Source organism: Pempheris klunzingeri, chromosome 23 (assembly GCF_042242105.1).
Source record: "Pempheris klunzingeri isolate RE-2024b chromosome 23, fPemKlu1.hap1, whole genome shotgun sequence".
NCBI classification, from domain to species: domain Eukaryota; kingdom Metazoa; phylum Chordata; class Actinopteri; order Acropomatiformes; family Pempheridae; genus Pempheris; species Pempheris klunzingeri.
This window is the reverse complement of record NC_092034.1, coordinates 1,768,309-1,790,860: the sequence shown is the minus strand read 5'-3', so window position 1 is coordinate 1,790,860 and position 22,552 is coordinate 1,768,309. Positions and strand designations below refer to the sequence as shown.

Here is a 22,552-nt window from a genome sequence, read left to right as displayed (position 1 = left end):
CCCTTGTGTTCCATTGAAAATCAATAGAGGCTGTCACCGGGCCAGACGGAGCTAAAGTCACCTCACTGTGGACGAGGTAACATCACTGAAGCTCTGGGAACATTTAAAGACAAAAATCTTACAAATGGTGTGTGAGTGTGAGCGTGAATGGTTGTCTGTATCCCACTGATGCATGTTGATGCATATTCTATGTATACATTATACACTACTCACTAACAGTTAGGGATATTCGACTTTCAGGTGAAATTTATGGAAAATGTAAAAAGTGAATGCTACAGTGATATTATATCATGAAAGTAGGACATTTAAGTATCAGCATGCACTGGTAGTTTCTTCATCTTAAATAATTTATTGAAAGAAAATCTAACAACAGTGGAGGGTAAACGAGGGTAAATGTAAAATTGGGATGTGGCCAAAGGACGTCCACTCCTCTCCTTTCTGTGACTCTTCCAGTCTCTGTATCACTGTTCCAACCTCCTGATGACACTCTGTGACCCTCTAAGCTCAGTGAACACCTCCGTCTGAGGACTTCCTGTTTGAAGCCTCCAGTGTTGAGGTGCTGCTGATCAACTGTTAGGTGTCGTCTTGGTCTCATGATGTCAGAATGTGAACAGCAGGATGAGGAGGACTGTTTAAATACCAATTCTAACTGAAGCAGGAAATGTATTGGTGGATTCATGGATCAAACCTGTTGTGAATGTTGCTGTGAAGCTTCTTGTTAGAGAACAGCAGCTGCTGCAGGAAGTACTGAGACACTGAACAGTTGGACATTCAAAAGTTTAGAGAAGGTCACATTAAGCTCACCTGGAAAGGTTAGAAAGCATTTTAGGTTCATCTGGAAATTTCACCTGAAAGTGGTGTATTTTATTACTATTATTATATTGTGCTAGTCTATGCTGTGCTATATTCAAATTAACAATCGCCACTTAGTTTAGCATCTGCTTGAATGCAAAAACACAACTCTTTTTTTTTAATATATAATTGTAAATAAATTCAGGCAGTAAGGGGTTAAGGATAACCTTTATAGGCAATGGGTGAATAGAAGTCCTGTACACCTGTTAAACAACATTCTATCAACTCACAGGTGTAGGAACATTTCGTTCTATGCGTTGGGTACATTCCTCTGCTGCTATGTGTTGGGTTTCATCCAACAGTGTGACAATAATGGACCGTCTGCAGTCTGAGGGGGGAGACGGAGGGCTGGTGGTTAATCTGTGACTGAAGTAAATCTGTTCTCCCTCTCTCTCCCCCTCCCTCTCTCCCCCCCCCACTCTCTCCTCCTCCCTACGATCCTCCCCCTCTCTCCCCCTCTCTCCCCTCTCTCTCCCTCCCCTCTCTCTCTCACTCTATCTCCCAGCCTCTCTCTCCCCCCTGTCTCCCTCCCTCTCTCTCCCCCCCTCTCTCCCCCTCCCTCCGCCTCTTTCCCTCCCATCTCTCTCTTCTCCCTCCCCCCTCTCTCTCCCATCTTTCTCTCTCTCCCCCCTCCCATCTCTCTCTTCTCCCTCCCCTCCCTCTCTCTCCCACTCTCTCTCCCTCTCTCTCCTCCCTCTCTCCCCCCTTCACCCCCCCCCCCAAGTATTCTAACTGTGTATGAATAAATCAGAATTACATGTTTTATAATGTTACTCCTGATGTGTGTTTTAATGCCGTTCAGTGTTTTCACTGTGTGTTGATGTAATGTCGTCTTGTGGCCACAAGATGGAGCCGTGACAGCTGCTGAAGTCACACACACACTCTCACACAGTCAGGACCTAAACTTGAAACCAAACTTAAACTTAAAACCAAGAATTAACCCTTTATCATAAACCAGGCAAAAGGTCCTCACAGTGCAGGAAGGTCCTCACAGTGCAGCAAGGTCCTCACAGTGCAGCAAGGTCCTCACAGTGCAGGAAGGTCCTCACATTGCAGAAAGGTCCTCACAGTGCAGGAAGGTCCTCACAGTGCAGCAAGGTCCTCACAGTGCAGGAAGGTCCTCACAATGCAGCAAGGTCCTCACAGTGCAGGAAGGTCCTCACAGTGCAGGAAGGTCCTCACAATGCAGCAAGGTCCTCACAGTGCAGGAAGTTCCTCACAGTGCAGCAAGGTCCATCAGTTCTCACATCTACACAAAGACACACACACACTTTTAAATACAAGCCTCACATGGTACAAAGCCCTCCTGTGTGTGTGTGTGTGTGTGTGTGTGTGTGTGTGTGTGTGTGTGTGAACCGGATGAAGGCGTGCCTCTAACATCTGTGTGTTTCCGTGGCGACTACCATCTCTACCATCACAGCCAGATCAAAGTCACAGTTTACCGCAAAGGCAATCCGACAACACACACCGCACAGCGTGTGTGTGTTTGTGTGTGTGTGTGTGTGTGTATTAGCAGGTGTGTGTCTTTCTGCATAGTGAGTCTGTGTGTGAGAGAGTGTGTAGATGTGTGTGTGTGTGTATAAGAGGATTAGCGTGAAGGATGTGTACAAGTGAAATACCAGCAGTGGTAGCTTTTTAACACACACACTTTGAGTTCACTTAATCTCCTCACACACACACACACACACACACACACACACACACACACAGAGGGTAAAATGAGGACAGCCACAGCATGAAACTGAGATTTTAAATAAAGATATTTCCGTTCTTTCGGCCGTTTTCTCTCTTTCCTCTCTGCCAAACTCGACCCTGACCGGCCGGCCCTGGCACTTCACTAATCTGCATATTTCCCATGATGCCGGTGGGTTTTTAATCCTGTCGACCATGACGAAAGAGCAGGAGAGGGAGGAGGAGGAAAAGGTGATGGAGGGAGCAGAGAGATACTCGGACGGTGTGTTTTAGCTTCTCCAGCGAGGAACGAGCAGAGACGAGGCAACAGAATCAGAATCAGGATTTTCAGACGGTGTATTTTCTCCACAGATGGATTATTTCACCTCCTTCTCTTCAGTCCACAGATGCTCCTACTCTTCTTCTTCCACACTCTTTTATTTTCACTGCATTTTCACCGCCTGTAAATCCATCATGTTGCAGGAAGAGAACAGGAGCAATTGTCTTTTAGCTGCTGCTGCTGCTGCTCAGAGAGTTTTCACATCACAGTCGGTCATTTCTTCGACTCTCTTGATTCTGCAATAAGCCTTAATATTAGTGGTGCATTCAGGTGCAGGTGGGGAAGTCCTGCAGCTACTTCACTTCACTCTAAAACACAGAATACTAAAAACTGTGTCATACTCAAAGTTTGGTCATATTTATAATCTTTATTTTGGTATTCTTCCATCAGACAGCTCCAGATTTTAAAACAAAATAGTGCCAGTTTTAGGCTGTTTTAAGGTCAAAGTTCTTCAATGAGATTTGAAACAATCGTTCAAATTCTTTTGTTTAATGAAAACAAAGTTATATTTCTCACAAAAAAGCACAAGTTCAGTGTCCGAAGGATCGTGTTGCACCTACAATAGTACTGAAAGATATTATTAAGATACTATTGTCCTTGTGTCAAGAATTTAGGGGCAATATTTAAGGAGGATGCTGCAAATATCTGGGGGGCTGAAATACAAACTTAAACAGCAACCAGCGGTCAAAGGGGGGTCAGAGGTCAGAGGTCGGCAGCAGTAGTATCCTCAGAGAGACAAAGTATCAGAATCGGATAAAATAATCAAGAATTATCTCCTCAGTTGGAGTCTCGTGAATATAAAAACACTTTCATCTTCCTTGCAGCTGTTTAAATTAAGCTTTTATGCACTTTATGCCGTTTAAAGCTCTTTTATGGTTTACTAGCTTATTAGCTTTTGGTCTGTTTTAGCTCAATTTCGTTTATAATTTATTATATTTTTGTTTCTTTCCTCACTACGATCGTTTGGAAAATGTTTTGCAGACTTTATGTTGCACATTTGTGCTCCGAAAGTTCTGCTTAAACCTGCTTTTGTTTATTTTTTAAATTTTTTACTTTTATTGTTAAAGTCTGAGATACAACAGAGGAACTAAACAGGAAGGAAGATTTTTTTGTTTTGTTTTTATTTATTTAATTTTTGCGGAGATGCAGAGAGCGATGATGGCGTGCACCGAATGTTTCTCTCCACCAGGACACAACAGCTCCTCTGCTGGACAGGTAGGGAAGTGCACACACACACACACACACAGTCTAAACGTTCTGTAGAGTCTGACAGAAGTTTGTGTGTGTCTGCGTCTTGGTTTGATGGGGATTAGCATGTAATCTTAAAAGCCTCTTGTTTTCCCCAAGAACTCAATGAGACAGATTAGCTCACTGTGTGTGTGTGTGTGTGTGTGTGTTGTTGCCTAAACCTTCAGTTGCCAATGAGGAAATGTGGCAACGGTTTGTGCGTGTGTGTAATTAACGCCTCAATATCCTGCTTGTTTGTCTGTCGGAGGTTCTGTGTTTTCCGCTTCTTTATTTTCAAGGTCTCACCAGAGGCTTTAGAAATCATGACTGATGCTTACAGTTTAATTTATTGCCCTCCGGAGAGGAGTGGGCATCACGATGTCAGCTTTTCACTACTTGATTGTCGTTGTCAAAAGAATTCACGATAACAACGACGATCTTTAGAGAATTAGGGGGGAAAATTGTCATCAAACTCAGTAAAATTCATCTTTAACTTTTGTTTATTGTATGCTTTTCCTCTTTTTTTGGCAAATGAAAATGTGAGTGTAAGGAGGTGGAAAAGGAAGTCTGAAGTCTGTAACACACACACAAGGCCAAACATCTACTCCTGACGTGCTTTTTCCGTTCCATTGTTCACGTTCTCTCTGCAAATGTTTGTTTGGTTTGTCAGATTTCAACCTGAGTGTGTGCACGTCATTCATATCACACATGTGTATTTTTATTATTATTATTACCATGATATCAGCATTAAATTCTTAAATATCATGGTTATTGTCAATACTATGTAGTATATCACAACGCCCCTACGCCCAGGGATAATGTGATATTTTCCTGAAAATGTAATAACATTTGCACTAAAATCCCTGTTTTAGTGAATGTAGTCTGGTGTGTGTGCTGTTTGTGGTTAAACCAAAAGGATCTTCCAGGTCTCTCTCTGTAGGGATCCTTTCCATGATGCTGTCACACACTTAGAATAACACTCTGAGCCTGTCAGTGGATCAAACAAGCTCTTTTAGTGGACCTACTGTGATCAGGTGCAGTTGTCCCAAAGGATCACGTTGCAGCCATTGCAGCCCGTTTGGTGGCTGCTGGCTGAGGTGATCTACTGGTGATCTACTGGACCAGTTCCAACACTTGTAAAGCCCTAAATATATAAGTTATCCTTTAAATATCTCCACAATGTCCACATTTGATGTTTGGTTTTCTGTCACTGTTGCTCGTCAGTACTGACACTTTAAAACCCTCCATTAATACCCTTATAGATCAGAACAGAAACATTAGAAATACAAGATTTAAAGACACAGTACTGATAAAAACAAGTTTAATTTGTGTTTAATTTCATGCAGTTTGCCTTTGGTTTGATGTACCCTTGGTGTTCGTGTGTTTGCTGGATGATTTGAGTGCTTTTCACTCGTCAAGGTAATCCTTTGAGCTTCTGATTATTGCCATGGCAACAGAGTGATTATTATAGGGTTTTTTTTTTTAATGCCACTGCTGTGGGGATCTTTGGTACGGCGGCCGTGACCCCGTCGGCGATGGCGTTCAGACAGAACGAGCCGTTTATTAATTAATATCACAGAACATTCGGAGGAAGCTTAAAACTGTAATTCATGTTTAGAAAACTGCTATAAACAGAATGAATTTCAATAAAAATGTGATATATTGACATACAGGTGCTGTCATTGTAAAGATTATAGATATTATTGATAATTTATATTATCTATGATATAAAATATGTTTAAATATGGTAAAAGAATTATGATGTTAACAGTAGCTGCCATATTATAGATGATTTTCTTCCTCAAATATCTCATTAAAGCACCTAAAACATTGTCAGATGATCAATATATTAGTTTATTAGGTACAGCTACATAAACATAATCAATTTAATGCAACAGCCCTGCAATAAATCCTCACTGTATGAAAGTTATAATGTAGTTTCTGGTGCAGCAGAGCTGTATTGTGAAATAATTCAGTTTTTATTTTTACTTTATTGTTTCTTTCACCACATTTATGTAAAATAACAGCATCACAAACTACATCCTTCAAAACATGTCGGTTCTCAGACTTTATCAAAGAAACTGACTTTTTTATAAATAATAAAACTTTATTTATGTAGCACATTTCTTACAAAACTGAGTAAAACCAGACAAGACAGTTAAATAAAATTAAAATAAATCCAAGGCTCCACGAAATGCAGTATTTATTAATTTATTTTTTTGAAGCTTTGTGTTTGTGGAAATAAGAGAAGATATAATATGAGAAATTCAGCTGTTACAGCAGCATAAAGACGTGGAGAAGAAGTGGAGAAATTATAAATATATAAACTAAAATTACAGGCAATAGCAGTATTAGTACTATTGTATGGGAATTACAATAAATTCTTAATTAGCTAATTAAAATAAATTGTGAATGTTGTTATGAAAAAGCTTCAGAAAGATCTCAGAATTAAACATAAATATGCGTATTAAACCTTTAGACAGCTTCTCTCTGTGAAATTTATTATTATTTTTAAGAAGTGCATTATGTGAATAGTTGCCACTTTACCAGAGGAAGAGACCCACCTTTCAAAAAGCTTTTATTTTGAAAAACAACAGCCAAATCTATATAAAACCAAATATGAGATGTTTAACGTTCTCTCTCTCTTTCTCAGAGGAGCTTCCTGGGTTTCACCTCCTTCTCCATCAGAGATCTGCTCAGGTCCAAGGAGCCTCACGTCTCCCTGAGCCTCAGGTGAACCTCCCTCATCAAAAGCCTTTATGTTCCCACCTAAAGGGATAGTGCACGTTATTTAAAGTGTGGTTGCATGAGCTCCTTCTCTGTTATTGTTGATGGCGGTCGGCACAAGTGTGCGCAATATTTAGAATCATTTCACTGCTTTACTTTGCTGCCAGAGAGCTCTGTCCAACGGGAAACGGAAGCTGTTGAAAGCCACCAGACTCCATTGACAAATAAGGTAATTTTACCTCACAGATCGCAAGAGTTGTTGGTCCACCGCTGCCTCGATCGGCTCGTTTGGTTGGTCGAGGCAGAGGTAGCCTACAACTCATGCGATCGGTGAGGTAAAATTAGCGTCTCTTGAGTTACCTGCTGCCTCCATCAGTTAGTTTTATGGTGCTTTTGAGTGTCTTTCATGTTTTAAACTCCAGCATCTTGTGTTCTGTGGGGTAAAATTACCGTTTTTGTCAATGGAGTCTGGTGGCTTTGAAGCGAGCAAAGAGAAAAAGAGGCTTCAGTTCCCCATCAGAGTCGGCTGCCTGACGCCACTGTGAAAATATTCTAGATATAGCGTACACCCACTGAACTGAAGCTGATCTCTCTTTCTCTTTGCTCGCTTCAAAACCACCAGACTCCATTGACAAAAATGGTAATTTGACCTCATAGATAGCAAGAGTTGTTGGTCCACCGCTGCCTCGAGTCTGGTGGTTTTGAAGTGAGCAAAGAGAACGAGAGAACAGCTTCAGTTCAGTGGGTGTACGCTATATTTAGATTATTTTCACAGTGGCATCAGGCAGCCGACTCTGATGGGGAACTGAAGCCTCTCTTTCTCTTTGCTCGCTTCAAAGCCACCAGACTCCATTGACAAAAAAGGTATTTTTACCTCACAGCAATAGCACCATAAAACTAACTGATGGAGGCAGCAGGTAACATGAGAGATACTGGTCTACTGCTGCCAACTCCCATGTTTGTGCGGTAAAATTACTGTTTTTATGAATGGAGTCTGGTGGCTTTGAAAAAAGCTAAGAGAGAGTGAACGCCTTCAGCTCCCCATCGGAAAGGTCTGTCTGATGCAATGTAAAGCTGTGAAAATATTCTAACTAAAGCGCACAACTACACTGATGAAGATCTTTATGTGGGCCCTCAACACCTTACGTCCTCTGTCTCTTTCATTCAAAGCTCCAAAATCACTTAAACTCCCCCAAAATTCAAATGTACTGCTGTTTCCGTGCTGTTTGTTTCTGCAGGCTCTGTCACTCTGATGATGAGCACTTAAATCAGCCATGTAGTATCATAAACAATCCCAGTGCGATAAATCTGTAACAATAAACACCCGCTATACATACAAATTCATAATTCTACTAATTCTACTATTTTTAAATACAATTCTACATGTTTAAACAGCAATTTTATAATATTCAGTACATTTTATATACGGGATACGTGTGGAATATATTTGTATATAACATTTTTTCACACACATTCATGTGTACACAGTTTTGCCGTCCTTGTCTTTCTTTTCTGTGTAAGTACATTGAGAGAGATGAAAAATGTGCTCACATGTGCGGCCAAATCAGCTGATTCTGCTTCTTAAACAGAAAATCAACAAAACAAATCATCTCAAATGTGCCTGCAAAGTCCTTTAAATTCACTTTACGGTTGTGAAGGTGACTTTAGGTGTTGCTGTACTCACCTTTACACATTCTTTGTACCTTTTATTGCCCATTTTGTCTTAAATAAACGTTTTAAAGTGAAATGAATGAAACCCACGGCACAGAGGCCTAGGAGCCGTCACCTGATTGGCTGTTGCTTGGATACCTGTGGCCAGATGAGGAAGTGAGAGGAGGGGGTGGGTGAGTCTCCACCTCCACAGAGAGCTCATAAAGAAAATCTCTTCCTGTTTTCATATCACAACACGTTCAAAGGGGCAGACGGAGAGCAGGAAAGAGTAAAGAGAGAGAGACAGAATGAGAGAGAGAGCAAACTGTAGGTGTGTCTGTGCTGCCATGTTGCGTCCAGGTGTGTCTGGTTACTAACACACACCTGGCACAGGTTGACCTGGTTACTAGGTCCTTTTCTTTGGCTTCTTCTCTACATTGCCTTTGTTTTTATCTTGATCGCTCAGCTGGAGACCTTATTTTCTCATTTGCACTGTCAGTGAGTTGGATTTCTCTTTTCTATCTTTCTATATAAACTGGCTAACTGACTTAGTTAACTTGTGTCTGGTTAGTTGTCTTGTTTCAGTTTCAGTTTCAGTTTATCTTTTGTCTTGCTAGTTTGCTTTTATTAGTTTGTCTTTCTAGTTATCTTGTTTCCAGTTAAATTCATCCTGGTAAGCAGTAGTAATCCTGTGTCTAGTTAGCTCTTCTCATTAGTTAATTGTTACTAGTTAGCTTGGTCTTGCTAGTTTTCAGTTAAAGTTTGCTTACTAATGATTTGTTTCTAGTTAAGTTTTTCTTGCTAGGTGTCTTGTTTCTTGATAACTCAGTTAGCTTTGTCATGCTAGTTACCTCTTTGTAGTTAGCTTGCTCTTGCTAGTTATCCTGTTTTCATTCATGCTACAGAGTAGTTAGCCTCTTCTCAGTTAGCTTTGTCTTGTTAGTTATCTTGTTTCTACTTAACTTTGTCTGCCTAGTTATGTATTTTGTTCTAGTTGACTAGGCTAGCTAGTTGTAAAACAGTAGTCTGTTTTCAGTTAGCTTTGTCTTCTAGTTATTCTGTTTCTAGTTAAATGTGTCTTCACAGCTTTTAACGGTCACTAGCTTCATCCTACTCATTGTCTTTGCCTGTATTTTTTGTCTTGCTAGTTATCTTGTTAAAAGTTGTGCTAACTATCTAACTTTGCTGAGCTAGTTATCCTTCTCAGTGGCTTGTACATGCTGGTTTTGTGGTAGTTATAGTTCCCTTTAGTTATCTCCTCCCTAGTTAAGCCAGATAGTTAAGTTTCTGGTGCTAGTTATATTTTCTTCTATTCAGCCTATCCTCTACTAGTTGTTGCATGTTTTATTAAAAACAGGGTGTGCTTTTGAAAAGAAGTGAGTCACCCTGACGTCTTTTCAACTAGTCTTCCTCAAGTTTAGTGTAAAATGTGTTTTAAAGGTACATTTCATTAAAAGTCTGTTTTTTTTGTCTCCCTCCGTCTCATTCAGGACGATGGACGGCGTGAACGAGGTCGGGGAGGTGAAGGTGTCCCGTCTGCAGGTGGAGGGAGAGAGCGGAGACAAAACCCCTCCTGAGCACAAGGTTAGACGAGAAGAAGGGAGGAAGACGGCGCTGCTTCTCTTCAGTTCCCTTCACTCGTCTGTCTTGCCTGTGTGAAATGACACTTGGCTCTGTGGTTTCTGCTCAGCTAGTTTCAGGTTTATTTGGGTTCTGTTGACGTGTGCGAGCAGGTTGCGATATCGCGGCCCTGTGTGGGCAACGCTGCATCACAGGCAACGCTGCAAACAGGGTGCAGGGGAAGTTCAACCCCCCGTGTCGCCTACTTCATACCGCCTTCCTCTCTCCTCAGTGTCCTGCGCTGTGCGACAGTCTTCACGGCTCTGTCCACGACAAAGAAAACAGCCCCATGATGAGAGCTGGTGAGACACCAGCAGTGTTTTTCATACAGATTTCTCTGCTTTTCACTACGTCACGTTTTTTATTTTGTCCGTAACCCTGTAACGCCAAGTGAGACCTCTACGTCATCAGTGTGATAATGTTTTATAATCAGACACATGCAGTGCACGGATAATCCACCAGGGATCTGTAATTCAGGCATCCAGGGCCTTCAATTGAGACATCCAGTATATATATATATATATATATATATATATGCAAATTTATATTTAATTTGTCAGAAGGTTAAATTTTTTGGCAATTGTGTCATGGTTCAGACGTTAAAGGGTTAATTTTTGTTTCTGATTCAGTTTAGTTGTCGTTCCTGAGCGGATTTGCAGGTTTCAGTTTAGTTTTCTATGTTATAAAACATCAACATTAGTTTTGGGTCTTTTTTTATCATAATGTAGCTGGTATTAGTCAGGTATTTGCCGAGTAAATATCTACTGCGACGCCTCCTTGTGCTGGTTGTCGACAAATTTGATCAGATTTACCAAGACTAGAATGAAAGATGCTGTATTTTTTTATTTCATCATAGGTGGTTTTATAAGTGCACAACATCATTTCAGGAAGCTTTTAGTTTAGTTAACTAGAATAACCTGTGTGTGTGTGTGTGTGTGTGTGTGTGTGTGTGTGTGTGTGTGTGTGTGTGTGCGCGTGCAGTGCTCTGTGCCCAGGTGTGTAAGGTGTACAGGTTTCAGACGGAGGATCAAAGATGGCTGCTGGTCCGGGAGCAGATGTCGGAGACACCACTGTCGTTCTCTTTACCCAAACAGCTACTGAGCGCACTCATACGGGAGCACATGAGCAGGTGTGTGTGTGTGTGTGCGTGTTTCTCACTTGTATGCTGCAATATTAACCCATAAGAACCCTTTAAGTAAAACTATGGGGGACATAAAACAAACTAAATGAACCACAAGTTGAATATGTCACAGCTTTATTTTTAGAAGCTGTTTCATATCAACTTGTTCCTAAAATACAGTCAGGACAGGTTCATATAATCTAGGACAGGATTAGAACTAGTTAATTTGTCTGAAACTCACCTTTTGATAACTAAAACAAGTTCAGTAGCTGTCACTGAGTTAGATTCAAGGATGAAGCAGTAAAGGGACATTTCTAGAATATCTATAAGGTCTGTGACACCTGCGTCACTGTGGGTTCTTCTGGGTTAAAGGTCCGATATGCAGCTCTTTGTTTAGTTCATGCTTAAAGGTTTTTGTGGTTTAATGCTAAAAAAAACAAAACCCACCCAGTTTATTTCTCTGCTACCAGATGTGGCTGCTGCAGCTGTTTCAGAAGAACAGAAACGATCCGTGCGTAAAATGATCGCAATGTTGGCCTTAAATTTAATCAACCCGTGGTAATAAAAGTCTAAAACAGTCGGCATGGTAACCGATGTAAGTGATCTGTGTTTGTGTGGCGCCTTTCTAGTCGTTTCGACCACTTCAAAGCACTTCAGCGTCACATCTCACACGTCATTCACGCAGGAGGAGTTCTCATTCTTATATTTATGATGTTATTCTCACTATTATTCTTACAGTTGTTAGACTGTTCTTTCACACACTGAAATCTAATTAAACTGTGGTAATAAAAGTCTTCAATCCAACCTGCTGATGCATGCAGAGACTCTGTGTGAGGGTTTGTGGTCGGCATGGTAACCGACGTGACATGGCTTTAAATGATTTAGTGACACGAAGGTCACGTCTGTCTCTCCATCAGGGTCCAGGAAGTGAAGGAGCTCGGCGACCTTTCACCCCACTGGGACGGGCTGCGCCACGACGTCATCGGCCACTGCGGCCACCTGATTGGCTGCTACCAGGAGACGCTCACTGAGCTCGACAAACTCTCAGGTTCATGGTTCATTCTGTTTATTCTGCTGCCGTCATCAATAATTCTCCCGTGTAAGCTGTGACGTCATAATCACGTTCGGCATTTAATCGTATTTTTACTTATAATCAGATATACGAACACAAAAAAGACCAAATAAGAAGCAGAATCAGGCAAATTCCTTGTAATGTGAAAACTTGGTGCATAATCACGAAATCTAAATCTAAAATATAAATTAGAGGTATTTACACTACAGAATATGAGAAAAAATATAGTAAGAAACAAAGATATTCCAGTATTAGTCCCGAAGCAGGGAAATAAATAAATAAAAGTAAAAATAATAAATAATAAACGAGTGGACAAGAGGAGGTGTGAAAATAGGAACAATTTACATAAAGGGGGGAAATATTAAAAAGTAATGCGTTAGAGAAGCACGTTAAAGTGAAAACACTCATGTTTCCAAAGACAAAAGAAAACAGAAAGAAGCACAAAACATTCAAACATTTAAGAAAATAAAGAACAAACCTCCTGATAAAAGTGTCGTGATAATCTTCCATAGAAAAGCATCACACCTTCTGTAGAGTAATGAGAATAAAGTAGGAATAAATGTGGTGAAGATAACGGCTGCACTGATGTTATTTGGTTAATAATCAGTGTTTCCTCTCCTGCAGCGTCGTCCTGTTTCAAGTCGAGCAGCAGTAAGTCGGACAAACACCTCCAGTTCGTCCCGACCAACCTGCACTCACAGAGGATGGAGGTCAACGGTCCGGATAGCTCAGGTTCGCCCTCGTTTCCTGCGGCTTTGACTCGCCTCCCCTCGTTTCTTTTGTGCAACATTTCCCCCTTTTTTCTCGTTCGCTTCCCTCCAGGCGTTTGGTACGAGGTGATAACGTTCGGCGCTCCGGCTGATCACCACCGCGCCTTCAAACACGGAGGGCTGAAGAGGCTGCTGAGCAGACACATCCCCCCCAGAGACAGGTTGGGAAAGCTCCTCACCCCCAGGTTTCCCTCCCTCTTTGCTCTCCCTATTCTCCCTGCCTGTGGATTAGTCTCTGTAATCTCTGCTCTGTCTGGATTAGTGACATTGCTTTGTAGATTAGCACACAAATACGCTGCATTTTGTTGAATTATTGGGATCCTCAGTCTTCTTGGATAAAAAAGGGAAGCCATGATGCCTTCAAATAGTCTTTTCACTGAGAATTCAAGTCGCGGAAAACACGTGTATAGAGGCAGTCACAGTGTTTCCTATTAGGGCTTTTCTCCTGATCCTGATATGTGATTGGATATGATGCTTTATTGTGTTTTTGGTTGACTTTCTGTCTCTCTCCAGCTCCATCTCGTACTCCGAGGACGAGAGCTCCAGAGCGAGGGAGCTGCTGGCCAGCGTGGCCCAGCTGCAGCCTCTGGTGTTCGGGCTCGCCGAGGAGCTGCTGGCCGTCTCTCTGGAGCTGAACGCCGGCCGGCTGCAGCAGGTCCTGGACGGCCTGGTTCAACAGGTGAGGAGGGAAGCAAAAGCACAGGTGTCAGACAGGAATATCCCGTCTAAAAAGTGTTGGAACTGGTCCAGTAGATCACCTCAGCCAGCAGCCACCAAACGGGCTGCAATGGCTGCAACGTGATCCTTTGGGACAACTGCACCTGATCACAGTAGGTCCACTAAAAGAGCTTGTTTGATCCACTGACAGGCTCAGAGTGTTATTCTAAGTGTGTGACAGCATTATGGAAAGGATCCCTACAGAGAGAGACCTGGAAGATCCTTTTGGTTTAACCACAAACAGCCGTTATATCGCTCTCTGCACACACACCAGACTACATTCACTAAAACACTGATTTTAGCTCACAGGACACAGGAGCTGTCTTTACTGGTTAGTTTGCTTGTGTTATTGTGTGTTACACAAATATTGTGTTGGATCTGAACTAACCCTTTAAAACACAGCAGTCACACATTAAGACAAACAAACTAACCAATCGAGGCATCAATAGACCAGCAACTCCCATGTTAAATCACTGTTTTTGTCAATGGAGTCTGGTGGGTTTAAACCAGGTGAGTTTTTGTATCCACGAGTCATTTCAAACCCAAAATATGCAAAATAAGGCCCAGGTTTATACATTTTGTGATGTCCTGACCTCTTCCTTCTTCCTCTCACTCAGACGGAGCAGTTCGTCCACGCGCTCAAAGACGAGCTGGTGAAAAGCGCCCTGTTGGCGATCCACAGCCAGTGCTTGGCCAACTCCAACAGCTGCCACGTCCACAGCAACGGCTTGATCTGTGACTACAATCAGGAGGGCCCCACCTTGCTGTGGCAACAGGACGGCGACCGGCAGGACGTGGAGTACGACGAGGAGGAATGGGCAAGTGGGAGTTAAAAGAAATCAACTAATAACTTTGGATTATGTGCTGCTGCTCATCGTTATGACCTCCTGGGGTTGACCGTGTGTTCTTGTAGGACAGGGCGTGGGCCAACGTCGCCATGAGCCTCAACTGCATCGTCGCCATGGTGGACCGGCTGCAGGGACGGGAGGACCGCCCACAGGAAATGACATCATCAGAGCAGCAGGAAGCCACGGGGGCAGACACAAACTCTCAGCACACCGGTGGGACGTAGTTTCATTTCTCCGGAAGGTTTTGAATGACACTGATGAGTTTAAAGGGATAGTTTGGATTTGATGAAGTGTGTCTGTATGAGGACTTTCTTGTGGACAGAGGCAGCAAAAAAAGGATTCAGCCTCCTAAAAAAGGTCCAGTTAGTGTGAGTTCACGCTCTGTATAGAATATTTTCACTGCTTTATGTTGTTTATGTCTCTGCCCTTTCTGACAGGGAACTGAAGCTGTTCTCTCTTCAAAGCCACCAGACTCCATTGACAAAACCAGTAATTTTACCTCACAGAACATAAGAGTTGCAGGTCTACCGCTGCCTTGAACAACAAACTAACAATTTAGTTTAAAACACTAAAGTCATACAGGAACACGAGAAAACCAACTGATCAAGGCGGCACTTAACTCAGGAGTTACTGGTCTACTGCTGCCAATTCTTGAGTGTTGCGAGGTAAAATTACTATTTTTATGAATGGAGTTTGGTGGCTTTGAAAAGAGCTCCCCGTCACAAAGGGTTGTCTGATGATGATGTAACACAGTGAAAATACTCTGCTGTACATAACACAGTGACTGTGAGGACCTCAGACAACCACACTTGAAAAAATCTGAACTGTCCCTTTACTGGGGGGGTGCAGAAACTTTGGTTTATTGATTATTAAGCGAACGACGTGTCTCCTCCAGCTTCCTCCTCCTTCTGCTCTGCGTCCTCCTGGCAGGAGCAGCTGCTCCCCCTGGTCGTCACTCTCAGGGACTGTGTGCGCGAGGCGGTGGCGAAGGCCCGGGCCGCCATGACCTTCGTGGTCCTGCAGGGGGCGGTGGCGGCGACCGTGGAACGGGGACCTCCACAGATCGTCCAGAGGCACCACGCCGTCTTCAGCCAGGCGGTGAGAGAGTCAGTCTGGAGTTAATCTGCTCATATGATGGAAATATTCACCAACTCTAGTCCATAAATGTGGGAGGGGATGTTTCAACAGGGATTTCTTGGTTGCACATTTTTTAACCCTTAGAGGTCTGCGATCACGCCAGTGTGATCGGATCACGTGACGTTTTCAAAGCGCCGTAACAAAAGAACTAAGTCACCTGGAGCGCTGCTGTCAACTTCACTGGAAAGTGCAGATTTGAAACTCTCTCCCAGTTCTTGTTTGACGTTGACAGACCATGTAAAACCATAGATATGATAGTTTTAATTTGATAGTACAAAAATATGTATCCGTCAGTTTTTATCACTTTTTTCCGTTTTGTAAAATTACAAAAAATGACGAACATATCGAAAGAAATGCGACGCCTGCCCATCCCATCAAATTAAAACTATCATATCTCCGGTTTTGGTCTGTCAACGTCAAATGTAATCAACGTTAATTTGCACATAACAAACTGAGCGGATATACTTTTATACCTGTGGAGGTGGAAAGCTTTGAGTACAGTAGTCGATGGCAACACATATAAATTAGCATTTTTTCAAGTATCTTTAAAGAATTTTAGGCCATAACCTGGAAATGGCTGCAACCAAAGTCACCATCAGTTCAGGACTGGACTGACCATCTGCACCACTGAGCGTAACCCACCTTTGTTTTGTCACATGTGACCCTTGTTAACCTGTTCGTCTGCTCCTTACTTAAGAAGTTAGAAAAGGAAAATATAGATAAAATAAGGAGGAAAATACTCTGCTTGTGGCTCAAAGTGTGTCTGACAAAGATGGAATAAAGCCGAACTCGGGCGTCAGTCGTCCCCTCGGACACTTTGAAAAGGTCCCGTGATCCCGTGATCCCGTGATCCCGTGATCCCGTGATCCCGTGATCCCGTGCTGACGTCCCGTCTGTGTCTCAGCTCTCAGCAGCCGTGTGTGGTTTCACTCTGAAGCTGTACGGAGGCCTGGAGGATCCAGACTTCCTGCAGCAGCTTCACTCTGTCGGCGTCCTGGTTCAGTTCGAGGGGCTGCTCAGCACCTACGGTACACACACACACACACACACACACACACACACACACACACACTATGGCCTGCTGCACACGCTCTATGTGGACGTACATGGTGTGTGTGTGTGTGTGTGTGTGTGTCAGGTGACGAGGTGGGGATGCTGGAGGACATGGAGGTGGGTGTGGCCGACCTGAGCAGAGTCATGTTCGCCGTCACCGAGGCGAAAAGTGAGCAGCTGGACGACCTGCTGCCGACACTCACCGGAACATGGTGGGAAACACACACACACACACACCATCATCATCACCATCATCATCACCATCATCATCATCATCATCATCATCATCACGCTCTCGTCTCCACGCTCAGGAGCAGTTTGGTCGTCGAGGTGCCGTTGCCCCCGGAGACCTTCGGGTCGCTGCCGCAGGAAGTGAAAGAGGGGCGCTTGATTCAAGTTCATCCTGTTCTCTTCAACATCGGGATCAACCAGCAGCAGAGTCTGGCTGAGAGGTGCACACACACACACACACACACACACACACACACACACACACACACACGCTCTGCTCTAATGTTTGGCGGCAGTAGAAAACGTAAACAATGTTTTATCTGTGTTTAACTTTGCTTTTGTGCTAAAATCCTGTAAAACTGAAAATGAGACCTGCTGTTCTTTCCACAGAAATGTCCACTGAAGTTTTGGTTAAAGTCCACGTTAGTTAACACAGTTTTCTGTGTGTTTATCTCAGGTTTGGCGACAGTTCCCTGCAGGAGAGAGTGAACCAGCAGAGCTGTGAGCGCCTCCAGTCCTACTGCAGCGCACTGAGAGACAAACTACCTGAAATGGGTAAAATAAATCTGTTTTTTTTACTGGTTTGTACAAAAGATGTTGGAACTGGTCCAGTAGATCATCTTGGCCGAGAACTGGCTGCAATGGCTCGATCACAGTAGGTCCACTAAAAGAGCTTGTTTGATCCACTGACAGGCTCAGAGTGTTATTCTAAGTGTGTGACAGCATCATGGAAAGGATCCCTACAGAGAGAGACCTGGAAGATCCTTTTGGTTTAACCACAAACAGCCGTTATATCGCTCTCTGCACACACACCAGACTACATTCACTAAAACACTGATTTTAGCTTGCAGAGCACAGGAGCTGCTGGTCTGCTGCTGCCTCACACAGTTAGTATGTTTATATTATGTGTGTCACAAATATTGTGTTGGATACAAACGAACCCTGTAAAACACCAAAGAAACACACAACGACACAAACAAACTAATCAATCAAAGCAGTAGTAGAATAGCCACTCCCATGTAAAATCACTGGTTTTGTCAATGGAGTCTGGTGGGTTTGAACCAAACGATCTACTGGATCAATTCCAAAAGTTTTTCTACCCACCAGTCATTTTGAACAGTAAACTTCATTTTGACGTGATCGTCTTCAGGAGCTGCAGCCAAACTGAACCCGTCTCTGTCTCCTCAGCTGGTATCCAGTCACTGTCAGACCTGTTGTCCTCTCTGCACCGCAGCGTGGAAACCAGGAAGAGGAAGAACGTGGAGGTCCTGTGGCTCGCTGCTGCGGTAAGACGGCCGACGGTCTGTGAGATGAAACCTGGAAAATGAGCCTGGATCGTGAAGAAAAGATCAAATCGCACGCTTCTTCAAAGGCCTCCCTTGTTTTTAACAGTGAACTCTTGAAATGAATCAGAAAACACAGATAATAACAGAAGCGTCCAGCGTCTCTTTAGTGTGTCTGAAGTCCTTAAAGTCGTGTTTTTAAAAGAACGAGTCAAATGAAAGAGGTCACTTTGAGTTTAATCAGCTTCCTGTTTAAACCCGTCCTTATTATTCCACATACTTTAATTCTATTCTGTTTTCTAATCTGTGTGTGTGTTCAGGTGTGTCGAAAGGTGAACGGCGTGCGTCTGACGAGCTGCAAGAGCGCGAAGGACCGGACGGCGATGTCGGTGACGCTGGAGCAGTGTGTGTTACTGCGGGAGCGACACACACTCGGCCAGCAGCACTTCAGCACGGCGCTCGACTGCATGAGGAGGTTCGCTTTTGCTTTTTACCCCCGACGCACACGACCGTCCTCTTCCTCCCTTCTTCTCCTCCTCTTCCTCCCTTCTTCTCCTCTCCTTCCTCCCTTCTTCTCCTCTCCTTCCTCCCTTCTTTTCATCTCCTTCCTCCCTGTTTTTCCTCCTCTTCCTCCCTTCTTCTCCTCTCCTTCCTCCCTTCTTTTCCTCCTCTTCCTCCCTTCTTTTCCTCTCCTTCCTCCCTTCTTTTCTTCTCCTTCCTCCCTTCTTCTCCTCTCCTTCCTCCCTTGTTTTCCTCTCCTTCCTCCCTTCTTCTCCTCTCCTTCCTCCCTTCTTTTCTTCTCCTTCCTCCCTTGTTTTCCTCTCCTTCCTCCCTTGTTTTCCTCTCCTTCCTCCCTTCTTCTCCTCCTCTTCCTCCCTTCTTCTCCTCTCTTTCCTCCCTTCTTCTCCTCTCCTTCCTCCCTTCTTTTCATCTCCTTCCTCCCTGTTTTTCCTCCTCTTCCTCCCTTCTTTTCATCTCCTTCCTCCCTGTTTTTCCTCCTCTTCCTCCCTTCTTTTCATCTCCTTCCTCCCTGTTTTTCCTCCTCTTCCTCCCTTCTTCTCCTCTCCTTCCTCCCTTCTTTTCCTCCTCTTCCTCCCTTCTTTTCCTCTCCTTCCTCCCTTCTTTTCTTCTCCTTCCTCCCTTCTTTTCCTCTCCTTCCTCCCTTGTTTTCCTCCTCTTCCTCCCTTCTTTTCCTCTCCTTCCTCCCTTCTTCTCCTCTCCTTCCTCCCTTGTTTTCCTCTCCTTCCTCCCTTCTTCTCCTCTCCTTCCTCCCTTCTTTTCCTCTCCTTCCTCCCTTGTTTTCCTCTCCTTCCTCCCTTCTTCTCCTCCTCTTCCTCCCTTCTTCTCCTCTCCTTCCTCCCTTCTTTTCCTCCTCTTCCTCCCTTCTTTTCCTCTCCTTCCTCCCTTCTTCTCCTCTCCTTCCTCCCTTGTTTTCCTCTCCTTCCTCCCTTCTTCTCCTCTCCTTCCTCCCTTCCTCTCCTCTCCTTCCTCCCTTCTTTTCTTCTCCTTCCTCCCTTGTTTTCCTCTCCTTCCTCCCTTCTTTTCCTCCTCTTCCTCCCTTCTTCTCCTCTCCTTCCTCCCTTCTTTTCTTCTCCTTCCTCCCTTCTTTTCCTCTCCTTCCTCCCTTCTTCTCCTCTCCTTCCTCCCTTCTTTTCTTCTCCTTCCTCCCTTGTTTTCCTCCTCTTCCTCCCTTCTTTTCTTCTCCTTCCTCCCTTCTTTTCTTCTCCTTCCCTTTGTCCTCGTTTCTTTTCTTTTTCATGTCACAGAACATTTTCAGTTTAACTTTTCTTTTCTTTTCTCTTTGCTTCACGTCTTATTCCCCCTTTTTTCTCTTCTTTCTTTCTTTTGGGATCACTATCATCCTTTTTTCTCTTCTCTTTATCTTCATCACACACACACACACACACACACTCCTCCTCCTCCTGCTGCTCCTCCAGGTCCCGTCTGTCCTGGGGGCAGATGCTCGGCTGTTATGCCCAGTCAGGGCTCACTGTCTGTGGGCTGGACCCAGGGGAGCGTCCCCCGGGCCTCCAGAGCTCCTGGCTCCCGCTGGCTTTGGCCCCCAAAGCCCCCAGACGACACCTGTACCCGGTGGCCTTCCTCCTGGTGACCTCCCACCTGCTGGTCCTGTGGCTCATCCTCAGCCTGGTGTTACTGCTGGCCAAATACCAGTAGGCCGGACTGGGAGCACTGGACCACACGGCTGTCTCACTTTAGACACTAAAACTAAAAAGATTCTTCTTTGCTTGTCCGACAAGTTCAGCAGAGTCAGAAGTTTATTAGAGTGAAGTGAAACTATATATAAAACAAGTAATATTTCTAAATCAAAGCAGTGAGGCTTCATTCAGGAGAAGACAAACCGTCCAAGCACGTCACAGGAAAGGACAGATTTTACTAACTTCCTCTTCAGTTTAAAAGTTTTGTCCCAAAACCTTTAAAAGTTCTGCACATTTTTGCTTTTAAATAACTGCAAAAGAAAAAAAAATCACAGTCTCAATATTTCCATTTAGATTCACTAGAATGAGATCGGAGCACTTTGAGGCTTCAGGCGTCAGCATCTCTCTGTTTTCTGCTGTTCAGGCGTTATTCAGATTTTCTCCTCTGCCGCCTGAATATCATAAAATCAGGCTGCAGAATAACGAAACCGACGGCGTTTAGATTCCCTACGAGCCTCACTGTGACTGTACAGGTCACCGGGAACCATCTCCCATCAGGCAGCGCTGTTTATTCACTGAGCCAACGTTGTTTCTTAAGAGTCTTACAGTCGATTTGAGGCAAAAAAACGACCAGAATCTCCTTCGTTGTCCTGCGGTGGCCTTTTGTTAAACGGTTAAATGGACAGCGAAAACAGATCCTGTCTCACATGGAGGATCAGAGGAAGATTTCCTGGACAGTGAAGTAGAGAAGTGAACTAACTACTAACTACTTTAACTACTTTAACTAAGTCTCTTAGCAGCCGTGATGACCTGTGAAGACAATGTTCATTTTGCAGTAACTACGTGTGTCACATGATTTATTTCAGTTAATTTTCGATGTTATAATTCAACCAAAGTGTTTTTCCTCAGACTGAACATGACGGGTATTTATTCAATATTATTATGATTATTACCATTATTATTATCGCTGTTGTTGTTCGTATTATATTATCGTTTATTTTGCTGATGTTTTCAAGCTAAAACGAATCTTTTTTGGTTTACAAACACTGATGAAGTGTGTGTAATTAGACATCCACGCGCCACTGTTCATTCGTGTGTGTTTCTGCAATGTGTGTGTGTGTGTGTGCAGGGACGGTTGCAGGATGGAGAACGTGCAGAAGAACGTGGGCAGCAGGAAGTTCGCCTTCAGCAGCGTTCAGCTCCTCACGTTCCCCAAACTGTACAGACCTCCAGACGGCAGCTTCGGATAAACGACTGCTTTTAACTTTACTTTTTTGGTTTTATCAAAAGGTTGTTTTATCGTTTTATCGTGTAAATTGTATTTGTATGTTCATAATGATCGTCTGTGCTGTTCACTGTGGCTGCAGGTGTTTGATTTACAAACATGTTTCTGCATTAAATGAATATTTGATCTATTTCTGTCAAATCAAATTAATTAATTGAATGGGTAGCGATGCTTACTGATGAGGGCTGAACTAAACCAGTACAACAACAGACTCAATCTGCATCAGACTGGACCAGATCACCACTAACAAAAGGACAAAAATCAGGCTGGGACATGGAGGAGCGCCACGCCAGACTCCATACAAATATCTGGCATTTTAACGTTTCTACACTGTTCACCTCATAGTCTAACCTTTCAGAAACACATTAAAATCTCCTCATTAATATTTAGTTGTTTGTTTTATATTAGGGCTGAACCTTATTTCTTTATTGGGACGGAATCACAATTAACAGAACGACAAAATCAGACTGAGAGTCCATGGAGAAGCACTACACCAGACTCCATACAAATATCTGGCATTTTAAAGTTTCTACACTGTTCACCTCATAATCTAACCACGTACAAACTAGTGCCGCTCAAAAATCACACCCTAATTTATCCCAGTGACCAACCATTACTCCTGCCTCTGGTTTGTTATAAACACTTAAAGAACTAAAACATTAGTAGCATTGAAACTATATTTTGACTCATGGTTCCTCAAAAAAAAAACCCAGATCAGGTAAAATTACAGGAGCCAAAATGAGTTGAGTATTTCCACTTGATGCTACTTTATACTTCGAGACAAATATTTTAT

General features: G+C 43.4%; 1 protein-coding gene across 4 annotated transcripts; it reads left to right on the top strand.

The window, feature by feature from the left end:
• The first annotated feature begins 8,737 nt into the window (after positions 1–8,737).
• On the top strand, positions 8,738–22,023 carry LOC139222623 (type II inositol 3,4-bisphosphate 4-phosphatase-like). Of its 4 annotated transcripts, none has more exons than XM_070854449.1 (18): positions 8,738–8,798; positions 9,958–10,051; positions 10,320–10,389; positions 11,069–11,216; positions 12,125–12,255; positions 12,904–13,011; positions 13,102–13,210; positions 13,563–13,728; positions 14,384–14,584; positions 14,680–14,827; positions 15,510–15,712; positions 16,656–16,779; positions 16,890–17,016; positions 17,116–17,256; positions 17,493–17,590; positions 18,224–18,321; positions 18,639–18,793; positions 21,604–22,023. In XM_070854449.1, the coding sequence occupies exons 1-18, from the start codon at positions 8,776–8,778 to the stop codon at positions 21,722–21,724; spliced, it is 2,265 nt and encodes a 754-aa protein (XP_070710550.1). In that variant the 5' UTR covers positions 8,738–8,775; the 3' UTR covers positions 21,725–22,023. The 4 variants fall into 4 exon arrangements, with proteins under 4 accessions (XP_070710550.1, XP_070710549.1, XP_070710552.1 ...); XM_070854448.1 differs by having other exon boundaries at positions 13,102–13,234; XM_070854451.1 differs by having other exon boundaries at positions 8,756–8,794; positions 13,102–13,234.
• The last annotated feature ends 529 nt before the right edge of the window (positions 22,024–22,552 follow it).